Source organism: Neoarius graeffei, chromosome 10, assembly GCF_027579695.1.
Source record: "Neoarius graeffei isolate fNeoGra1 chromosome 10, fNeoGra1.pri, whole genome shotgun sequence".
Classification (NCBI taxonomy): domain Eukaryota; kingdom Metazoa; phylum Chordata; class Actinopteri; order Siluriformes; family Ariidae; genus Neoarius; species Neoarius graeffei.
The window spans coordinates 8,474,395-8,486,478 of NC_083578.1; the positions used below are offsets into that span (position 1 = coordinate 8,474,395).

A 12,084-nucleotide genomic window follows, 5' to 3' on the forward strand; every position below is an offset into this window, starting at 1 on the left:
AGCGTACCGACTATTATATTTACAATTACCAAGATAGTTCGTTGTTTTCTAGTACATAAATTTGATAGAATACTTAAGAATACGTTACTTTGTCACGTCAGCAACCGTATATATTGCCCTTTCTTCCCCTTTAATGTTCACAATGTTCAAACATCAGAATGGGAAAAATTGTGATCTCACAGTGAAGTGTGACTTTCTTTCACTGTGGCAGTATGGGTGTTGGTTTGAGCCAGATGAGTATTTGGTTTGAGTATTTCAGAAACTGCTGATCTCCTCCTGGGGTTCTCACACACAACAGTCTCTAGAGTTTACACAGACAGAATGGTGTGAAAAACAAAAAACATCGACTGAATGAGTGAACGACAGTTCTGTGGGTGGAAACAAATGCCTTGTTGATAAGAGAGGTCAGAGGAAAATGGCCAGATTGGTTTGAGCTAGCTTTCAGGAAGGATATAGTAACTCATAGCAACTCTTTACAACCGTGGTGAGCAGAAAAGCATCTCAGCATGCAACAGCAGAACAACACATTGGGTTCCAGTCCTGCAGCCAAGAACAGGGATCTTAGAATCAACAACAAGTTCCTATTAAAGTGGCCGGTGAATGTGTATGAGCCCCTTCGGCTCCCAGGATGATGATGGTTCTGAACTCTCATTATACAACCACAGCAATAAGATTATAACATTTAAACCCAGTCGTGTCTATTTAATAAACCTAGTCGTGTCTTTAATCACCTTGAAGACCAGCTCGCTGAACATTATATCACTTATTACATGGCTACTTTCTAAAGAAATCAATAATTTGACACAAAATATTGATTTAAAATTGATTTTATTGCTTCTGCTCTTGAGCTCGTCCATAGCAACGGCCTGTTATTCATATTATACAGAAATAACAGACCGTAGAATACCATAATTGACCAATCAGAACCAATCGCGTATTCAGCAAAGCTGTGTAATAAGAGAAGTTATTATACACACAGGACATTTTATCAATGGAATAAAAACGTGTTCTATTCCCTTCTAGCGGGTTTCATTTATTGGTTTGATAGCATGCAATATTGTTAGCATATCGCTTATCCTACATGTATTACATCACTCTACCCAATGGAGAATGAGCGCTGAATACGGTTTACGATATTGCACAGTTGTCAAGACAACAGCAACGTAAAACTTCTGCACTAGCGAGTGAGTGACTGTGACAATTTGTAAACAAACATGGCCGACAGGTTTGCTTCATTAAATATGGAAGATTTTGAGAGAATTTTGAAAGAGAAAACTGCGTTGTACACCTGAAAGGAATGTATAATAATAATAATAATAATAATAATAATAATAATAATATTGGCTGGCTTTATTTCATGGTATATCAGATATATTCCATTCAGCTACTTGTCTTCGACTCATTCAGTCTCATGCTAGCTGGGTGGAATATATCTGATAAACCATGAAAAAAGCCAGCCAATATTATTTAATTATTCTCTCCACATTCACTGGATATGAGCAATCACGCACTCTGATTGGCTACTCTACTACTAGGATATCAGCTCATATACCATGAGTAGAGAAAAACAATATGGTGGAGCGTGTTGCTGAACCAACTGAGGACGAAATAGACCCCTTCGCATGTTTGTAAACAAACCGACCGTTGCCAGGATGCGCGCGCAGCCTGGACCCAGAAACAATGGCGCTGCCCATAGACCGGCATTACGAGCTGTCAGATTATGCAAAACAATTGTCGTTACAAGATCGAGAATGCTACATAAATAAGTTAACTCTAACAAGTGGACATCGCCTACCGGATCCACATTTAATTAAAGAGTGGACAGACGGTGTACACCCACGAAAAACTTCGTGCCTACAAGTCTTTAGACGCATATGATTATGTTATGTGCGGGCATGTACAACTTGATTAACAATGGGACATTCATATTCATTTTGTTTTAATCAAATTATGCCAGTGATGTGATGGCAATGTGGCTTTAGCGACAACAGCAAATCCCAACACTAAACAGCAATTTGCAGGAGGTAATGGCATGAAAGGAATGATAGTGTAAAGAGCGCAGCTAAGAGAAATCAGAGCTGCGTAAAAAGCGAGAGGCAGAGACCAGAAATGAAACTGAACGGGGCGGGAGCTAGGTTAGAGCAGTCAACGTAAGTTGGCATTTAGAGTGAGGGCACACAATTTTACCTTTCCATCCTTGCTTTAAAATTGTGATTTTCGGCATACACAAATAACGATGGCACAAAATCTGGACTGCTTGAGTCAAGCGAGACCTCTCCTACAAACAAAATTGCATGCAAAGCTAATGGCTCTTTTCCACTACCCTTTTTCAGCTCACTTCAGCTCGCTTCAGCTCACTTCAGCCCGACATGGCTCGCGTTTCGACTACCAAAAACCAGCACGACTCGGCTCGCTTCAGCCCTGCTTAGCCCCTAAAACTCGCACCGTTTTGGAGTGGGGCTGAAGCGAGCCGAGTGAGGCTGGGGGCGTGAGCATACACTCCCCTGTGCACTGATTGGTGAGGAGGAGTGTCCTCACATGCCCACACACGCCCCGCGAGCACGCTGGGATCTGTAAACACCGCAAACCCAGACGGAGAAGAATTACGAATTACGAGAATTTCTGAAGCCTTATGCGCCTCGCCTCATCTATACGCTCTTGCCAGTATCTGTCCGCGTTGTCGGTGACAACAAGCCACAGCACCAAGACCAGCAACACTAACGACTCCATGTCCTCCATGTTTATTGTTTACTATCCGGGTCGTGAGACTACCGCTTAAAAGCTCACTGATGTCACTGTTTGCGCTGCTTAACGACATCACCTGACGTCCACCCACTTTCGCTAACTCCACCCAATGTGTCCACCCACTTCCAGCCAGCACGGTTCAGCGCGGTTGTAGTCGAAATGCAACTCCAACAGCCCCGCTCAGCTCGACTCAGCACGGCACGGCTCAGCCCGACTCAGCCGCGTTTGTAGTGGAAAAGCGGCATAAGTTAACATGCTAACAATATTCATTACATTGTGTAACTATGACCAGCTAATCAGACAAACGTTACCAAAGTATTTTGCTACATCAATAAACGAAGACTAGAAAGAATAAAAAAGAAAGATTTAATAAATAGCCTGATCTTACCTGTGATGAAGTGGGCGCTGCAAACCTGCGCATTTTTGATGGTGCTTTCATCCCAGTCTACACGTTTGATGGCTTGTAGCCATAGACGTCGGCAATTTTTTTGGAATGGGTGAGATCCTGCTGGAATTCTGAACATTTTAACCCCATCACTGCTACGATTCTGACACCCGACAACACAACAACTAGGCATTTCTGAGTCTTTTTTGGGTCCAGGCTGCGCGCGCAATTTCCGCTTACGTATGAATGACGTTTACTGCGAAGGGGTCTATAAAAACTCTACTTGAAAACCAAACCCAAAAAAATACAGAAAACCCAACAAAATATGGAATGAAAGTATTTGATAGTAAAAACGTATCTTTTTTTATTTTTCAATAATAATAATTATTATTATTATTATCGCATTTTTCACAAATTACTCCTGTCATTTCGCCAGTTCATTTGCATTCTAAGCGGAAATGATTTTGTTGGATGTTTTGTATAAAATTTTTATTTATCGAATTTGCAAAAATTCTAAATAAAATGCTCCGTTTCTCAAAATCCAGTGAATGTGGTTAGAACAAAACAGTTATGCAAAGCAATGAAATAGACATGACACATACACATGAAAATTTTTGCAACAGCCGTTAAATTGTTGCTGGAAAAAACGTGGCATATGATTTTTTGTTTGTTTGTTTTTGTTTTAGATGTGCATAGAAATATTACACCAATACATGATTGTTCATTTCACAGTGCAGAAAGTGAGGCATAATGACTTCATTGGTTTATAAATGAATAAAATGAATCGTGTATTATATGAGCCAAATGTATATGTGTGTGTGTGTGTGTACGTGTTCAGGCTTTGGGAAAGTGACTCTGTTAAACGTGTGGTATGGCTCCTTGAGGCCAGTTTTGAATGAAAGCCAGAACATCTCAGTCATCCCCACCAGCACTGACTCTTCTTTCAAGTAAGTCTTATTCGGCTACAGAGTCTTTCTCCCACAGCGCTGATGGGTTCTGGATTCTGATTGGTCAGAATGTTGATGAATTTAAGTAGGTTTATAATTAAAGCCCTTGTTCAACTAGTACACCATCGTTTCTATAGAAACAGCTCATTCATTGGGACCAGTGGCGTACACAGACATTTTGGGGGGCAAGTGCTCTGGGGGGAAAAAAGGGCACTTTTTTGCGCATGTGGAACACCTTATTATAAAAGTCTGAGATTTAACCCTCCTCTTGTGTTCGGGTCGCCACTGACCCGTTTTAGTTTTTAAAGGTGTAAAACAACCACTTAATGTTAATTTATTACATCAAGGCTTTTTGACTTTGCCAGGAATCTCTAGTTGAACAAAATAGAAAAAGAAATTTTTGTTTTCCTAAATCTGAAAATGGTCTAGCAAAAAATATAATACTTATGTGCAGTTGTTTCTGTATGTGACGGGCTACTTCACGACAAAATAATTACAGCTTGGGCTTAGAGGGCAAACAAAACATTTTCACTCGATTCATGTGTTACCTGGCTGGTGGGGCAGGGGAAGAGCTGACTGACTGCCCGATGTGTTGTCTGCGCTACGACAAGGCCGTGGCTTCCAGGACGCTATGCTGCTGCAACCTCACATTGAATGCACTGCACGCTTGTTCACGTGACCGAGCAAGAGAGACAGAGGTCCGGTGTGTGTGCGGAGGGGGCACACATCGGGACATTATTTTCACACACACTTTTAATGCCGCGGCTTTTCTAAAAGATCATGTCGACATTGGCCTCAGTAAACTGTAAAAAAAAAAATTCAAAAGGGCACTTTTTTGGACAGAGGGCAGAGGGGCAGGTGCTTGAGCACCACCTCGTGTCTATCTGTGCACGCCACTGATCGGGACTTTTAATAAACAAATAAACAAGAAAGACATATAATAGTTAATATGGTGTAGCTTTCTGTAAGGAGACAATCAGCATTTTTTTGGAAGGAGTCACCAGTGTCAGAGCTTTGAACAGGAATTCATTTTTATCCCCTGCTGGCCAAAAGGCCTGAAGGAGGATTATGACATGGCGATTTCCGTCCGTCTGTCCATCCATCCATCCCGGGAAGGGTACTAACTTTCTGAAATCAACTGCTCTCACAATTTTGGGAGGAATTTCATGACGCTTGGCAGGATTCTTTGTTATATGTCAGTATTACGCATATTGTAATTTTGTTAAATTCAGTCATACTTTACCTGAGTTACAGCTCTTGATTAACAAAATTATACTTTGACAATTTCATGAGAGTGTGCTTTCCTTCTGACATCAACTCCTCTCACAATTTGTGGAGGAATTTCACCAAACTTGGCAAAAGGCCTTGTTATATGATGGTAATACGCATATATTGCGATTTAATTTCGTTTGTGAAAATTTTCCCAGAGTTTTGACCCTTGATTAAATAACTTGTACTTTGACAATTTCATGAGGGTGTACATTCTTCTGAAATCAACTCCTCTCTCAATTTGTGGAGGAATTTCATCAAACTTGGCAAAAGGCTTTGTTATATGACAGTTATACGCAGATTGAAATGTCATTTGGGCAAATTTTACCAGAGTTATGTCCTTGATTATTAACAGACTTGTACTTTGGCAATTTCATCAAGGTGTGCTTGCTTTCTGACATCAACTTACCTTACGATTTTTATCCCCCGCTGGCTGAAAGGCCCGAAGGGGGATTACGTCATGGCAATGTCCGTCCGTCCATCCCGGGAAGGGTCCTCGCCTTCTGAAATCAACTCCTCTCACAATTTTTGGAGGGATTTCACGAAACTTGACAGGATTCTTTGTTATATGTTGGTAATACGCATACTGCAATTTCATTCAATTCAGTCACATTTTACCAGATTTATGGCCGAGTTACCTGCGGGGGATATTGTGCTCTCAGAGCACTTTTGTTTTTTGTTTTTTTGTGACTAATTAATTTAGCTCGTTTTGTGAACGTCACCCAGCATTAAATGTAACTACAAACTGATAAAAAACACAATGTGCCCTTGTTTAATAAACGAACATTATAATTGTCAGGACATTCCTGCGGTATAGACCCTTTTCACTCACGTGACCTTCGTAAGCACGACCGCCATTTTGGACATGAAGATATAACGGTTTATGGCACAGCTCCTTTCGGTTCTCGCTGATCTAGCTGCTACAATGACTGCTTAGACTGCAACAATAATACCTAACACACATTTAAGTATCCGTCGTAAAGACGTGAAACTCTTCGAGTGACGAGTGTGTTCGTTGATAAGCTAACACAATCTAAAAGTAGACATACCATCACACTGCCCTGGCGCTGTGTACAGTTTACCTTCTATGGTTTGTGCACTCACTATTTGCCATTACTTTCTCCAACCCAGTGTTCGAACTATGCCGATATTTTCGGGGGGTCCCTTTTTTTCCCTGGGGGGGTGCTTGCGCTTGTCTCAGGGCGCGGATCTCCAAACACATGAGAAGCCTATCTTACGCACATATCACGCGGACTCCACACCTCCACACACGCATCGCGTCTGAAGTCATAACTCATCAGGGGAAATCGTGTCCGCATTGGCATGTTCAAAAAACAACCTCGCGTCAACAATGATACCACACACAAGAAAAAAAAAAAACAGTCAGGCTACTCAACACATCTGATCCACAGCAGCACCAAAGCATCACTGGAAATCATGTCAACAACCAATCTTCCATTTCAACACGCGTCAACAAACAAATGGCACCACAAACATGAACGAATCGGTCAGGCTACCGATTCCAAACCCACAGCAGACGAATAATTAAATGCATCTTACCTTAAAGCAGAATCGACCACAAAGGAAGTCTGTTGGCACACTTCCTTTCTACTAGTTTGTGTCCCCAACCTGGCAGCAGCAGTCGTTGTCATATCGGTTTATTTTATCTTTGATGTAAACACAACACTTCGGATATGCAAATGCTTCCCGTTACACACGATTGCTATGTCAATAAACATCATTTTGCCAATATTTTAGAGACCATCCATCTTCTCCGTCGGTCAGCATCTGTCGTGATCCGATAAAATGATAAATCTTGCCTTGTGTGTTGATGGTTACTACATCCAGGTGCACAACAATATAATGGCATGATGGAAGTCTTGCTGGAAGTAAAAACTTTCTTTGATGGCTATATTCCTTTCGATGCTTCGCCGTCGTTCCTCGTTGTTGGCTGTGGTAGACTACTGGTAGTACATGTCCAAAATGGCGGCCGCATTTGTCGTGACGTCACGTGAAAAGGGTCCATAAGCAGAATAAATCACTTTGAAACATTACGTTATAGGAAAATAATAAACTTAGCAGTGGTTACAAGTTTTTGATTGTTTTTTTATGATTTTTCCCTAACATCACATCCCCAAGTGTTATTTCCTGACTTAATAAGAGTAAGGCTAATAATCTAATGCTAATTATTCTATCCACATTCACTGGATAGGAGCAATCGCATGCTGTGATTGGCTAATTTACTCCTACGCTATCAGCTCATATACCGTGAGTAGAGAAAAACAAAATGGCAGAGCATGTTCCTGAACCAACCGAGGACGAAATAAAAACTACTCGAAAACAAAACCCCAAAAAATACAAAAAAGCAACAAAATATGGAATGAAAATATTTGATGGTAAGAACATATCTTTTTTTTTAATTTTCAAGAATTCTTATTATTATCACATTTTTCACAAACTGCTCCTGTCATTTCACTGGTTTCTTTGTGCTCTAACCAAAAATGATTTTGTCAGACGTTTTGTATAAAGTTTTTATCAATCGAATATGCAAAAAAAAAAAATACACTACTGTTCAAAAGTTTGGGGTCACTTAATCAGAAATCCACTCTATACATTGCTAATGTGGTAAATGACTATTCTAGCTGCAAACGTCTGGTTTTTGGTGCAATATCTCCATAGGTGTATAGAGGCCCATTTCCAGCAACTCTCACTCCAGTGTTCTAATGGTACAATGTGTTTGCTCATTGCCTCAGAAGGCTAATGGATGATTAGAAAACCCTTGTACAATCATGTTAGCACAGCTGAAAACAGTTGAGCTCTTTAGAGAAGCTATAAAACTGACCTTCCTTTGAGCAGATTGAGTTTCTGGAGCATCACATTTGTGGGGTCGATTAAATGCTCAAAATGGCCAGAAAAATGGCTTGACTATATTTTCTATTCATTTTACAACTTATGGTGGGAAATAAAAGTGTGACTTTTCATGGAAAACACAAAATTGTCTGGGTGACCCCAAACTTTTGAACGGTAGTGTAAAAATGTCTCGTGAGCTATCAGCTCACACATCCTTGCCAACTTTTCAAAATTCTCATGGGGGAGAAACGTGCGTGAACGACATTTTCAATCGGACGAGGGTCTGATGTGCGGTTGAACCGATAAAAACAGTGGATCCCAATTAATTGCAAACCATTTGAAATTTATACAATTAAAGAGTTTTTGAATTGTTGATATTGTTCTATCAGTTACTATAGATTATGGGATTCACGTATCTGGCATGAGAGAGCTCAGAGTGAAAAATCTGAAATAATACTCTTGTCTTGAATTTTAATATAATAACAATGAAAGGGAAGTCTTCAATCAGATTTTGAGCTGAAAAATCTCCTGCCTGAATATTGTATCCATATGGAGACCCACAGAAAATAACACAAGCGATGCTTTAGAAGAATGTTTATCATTTCTTAAAATAGTCACAGTGAATTTTGGGTGGTAGAAATGGGCAACTGGACTTGCTTGAAAATTCTTGAAAATGTTTCACCTCTCGTCCAAAAGGCTTCCTCAGTTCTGTCTGACTAATAGGGAGTATGAGATATTTATCATCTCCTGGATCAGAATTAGAATCAGAATTCTGATGACCAGCTCATCTAAGGCCAAGTTTACATTAGACCATATCTGTCTCGTTTTCTTCGCGGATGCACTGTCCGTTTACATTAAACCGCCTGGAAACGCCGGGAAACGGGAATCCGCCAGCGTCCACGTATTCAATCCAGATCGTGTCTGGTCCGGTGCTGTGTAAACATTGAGATACGCGGATACGCTGTGCTGAGCTCTAGCTGGCGTCGTCATTGAACAACGTCACTGTGACATCCACCTTCCTGATTCGCTGGCGTTGGTCATGTGACGCGACTGCTGAAAAACGGCGCGGACATCCGCCTTGTATCACCTTTCATTAAAGAGTATAAAAGTATGAAAATACTGCAAATACTGATGCAAATACTGCCCATTGTGTAGTTATGATTGTCTTTAGGCTTGCCATCCTTCCACTTGCAAGTGGTAAGTGACGCGCATGCCCGACATGCACTGAGATCACACACACAGCGGCTCAGTCCCGAATTACTGCTTGTGCGCTTCACTCGCGCGCTCTGTGAGCTGCGCAGGGCCGGACTGCGCACCCTCCAGAGGGCACTCGCTGTTCAGGGCGGAGTGATTTGGAGCGCAGGATGCCTGCGGAGCCGAGCGTATCCGTGTATTGGCGTTGCTGTGTGCAGGCGAATCGTGTATTGGTGTTGCTGTGTGCATGTTAATCGTTTTAAAAACGTTAATCTGATGATCCGCTGATACGGTCTAATGTAAACCCCACCTAAGGTGTCATTGAGGCATCATGTTGGTGTGGGTCACTGGAGGCTGGGTGTGAACGGCGAGTCATTAGGGTGATCAATGGCAATCTGACTCTCTCTGTCCTCCTGTGAGTCACCGAAAACAGCTGGGTCCTGGCGTACACCCAGCCGTCTGGGAAGAGTGTCCAAGACCGCATTGTAGATGGTTGATAAATGATGTCTTAGACGCCCACCTCTGTTCAGTGATGGCCGTTCCAGGTTGACAAAAATGGCTTCTTTAACTCCTCGCTCATACCAACGATCCTCTCTGGCTAAAATGCGTACGTTACAATCCTGAAATGAGTGTCCTTTGTTGTTAAGATGAATGTAGACAGCCGAGTCCTGGCCTGAGGAGCTGGCTCTCCTGTGTTGGGCCAAGCGCCTGTATAGCAGTTGTTTCGTCTCCCCAATATACGAATCCGTGCAATCATCACTGCACTGAATTGCATACACTACGTTGTCCTGTTTGTGTCTGGGTATTCTGTCCTTAGGGTGGACCAGTTTCTGCTTCAGGGTGTTACTGGGTCTGAAATGTACCGGAATGTTGTGTTTGTAGAAGATTGAATGAAAGTATTATTGGACTGCATCAAATGTGTTTTCCTTCTGTAAGCTCGTGTAAAAATATAGAGAACTATAATATCATATATAAATTAAATAAAATTTTAGTAAGATTTAACTAAAATAGTAACAACTCAATTACATAAATACTGCACTGTCTTAGTACGACTAAAATGCATCTCTCTCACTGAACACTTTCCAACAGAATTTTTAAAAAGCGCTAGAAATCCTATCCGAATGCAGCAAAGGAATTTGCTCATTTGCAAACTTTGACTGAAAGTTTTCAAACAAAATTTAAAAATGGCGCTATAAATACTACCATACTATAAAAATATACTCCACAAAGAAATTCACTCGAACGCAAAATTTTAGTCCGACCAAAATACACTCACTAGTAATCTTTCACTTAAAACCTCAAAACTCTCAAAATCAATCACTTTCCAGATAATTCGCTTGTAAACTTTCACTTAAAACTTTCAAACATAAATTCAAAATAGCACTAAGACACTCCCACACTATTCAAATACGCTCACCAAACAAATTCTCTGTCATCCAAAATTTCACTAAACACTTTAGAAGTTGTACAGTTTGTTTCTGAAATGGTATGGAAGACCAGTTTAATTTCACACTCAAATGTCCATTAGGGCGGCACGGTGGTGTAGTGGTTAGCGCTGTCGCCTCACAGCAAGAAGGTCCTGGGTTCCTGTGTGGAGTTTGCATGTTCTCCCCGTGTCCGCGTGGGTTTCCTCCGGGTGCTCCGGTTTCTCCCACAGTCCAAAGACATGCAGGTTAGGTTAACTGGTGACTCTAAATTGAGCGTAGGTGTGAATGTGAGTGTGAATGGTTGTCTGTGTCTATGTGTCAGCCCTGTGATGACCTGGCGACTTGTCCAGGGTGTACCCCGCCTTTCGCCCGTAGTCAGCTGGGATAGGCTCCAGCTTGCCTGCGACCCTGTAGAACAGGATAAAGCGGCTAGAGATAATGAGATGAGATGAAATGTCCATTATATTCTGATTTAAGGCATCTTTACCTTAAAATGTGTAACTGGCTGGTCGAACATTTGCTTATCCATGGAAATTCATTCTCCCAGGCAACCTGGGAATCGAATTCATATTTTTGCCGTTTGGTATTGGGTTTAGTGGCCATGATGAATGACTGCTTGTAAAAAATGTCGGACAGCCTGGGTGAATCCTACGTTACGGAAATGACTGTCGTTCTGTTCGTTGATTGGTTAAAAATCAGTTGACGTCAGCAGTGTTTCTCTTACGATTCTGATTGGACATAATCGGGAGCATTTTTAACTTGGTGCTAGGGATTTCCCCAAACTGGGAGATTATCCAGTTTTTAACAAATACGATCGGGAGGCGGAGGCTAAAATCGGGAGCCTCCCGCTGAAATCGGGAGGGTTGGCAAGTATGCTCACGTACAACTCGATTTTGTGGAATAACTGTTAATTAAACAATTTGTGATGCACTGTAATTGAAATCATTCAATTTTTAGTATCTGGTTTTGAATAGATAGCTTTCCTTTGTTATGTCTATCTATCTAGCTCCCTTTTTTTCTCCTTTTATTATGTTGTACTGTGGTGTAATTTATTACAGTGTAATCTTTGTATTATCATTATAATGTTTTAGGATGTAGGGCTGAGGTGGCAATTGGGATGTAAACAGGTTTGTAATACTTGAGCCTGACTCGTGCCCTCATTTTAAGGACTCATGATCTTGAGCACTGACGACTCGGACTCAGACTCGTGCATTAACTGCATTCGGACTCGTAAATTGGAGACGAGGACTCTGATTTTTTCTTTATT

General features: G+C 41.3%; 1 protein-coding gene across 7 annotated transcripts in view; it reads left to right on the forward strand.

Annotated features, from left to right (window-relative positions):
* Positions 1-12,084, forward strand: part of adgrd2 (adhesion G protein-coupled receptor D2) — a 55,583-nt gene that overhangs the window by 11,780 nt on the left and 31,719 nt on the right. For all 7 annotated transcript variants that reach the window (XM_060931210.1, XM_060931215.1, XM_060931212.1 and 4 more), the window contains one exon: positions 3,969-4,077. In XM_060931210.1, the coding sequence (XP_060787193.1) occupies positions 3,969-4,077 (109 nt within the window). The remainder of the gene's footprint in view (positions 1-3,968; positions 4,078-12,084) is intronic.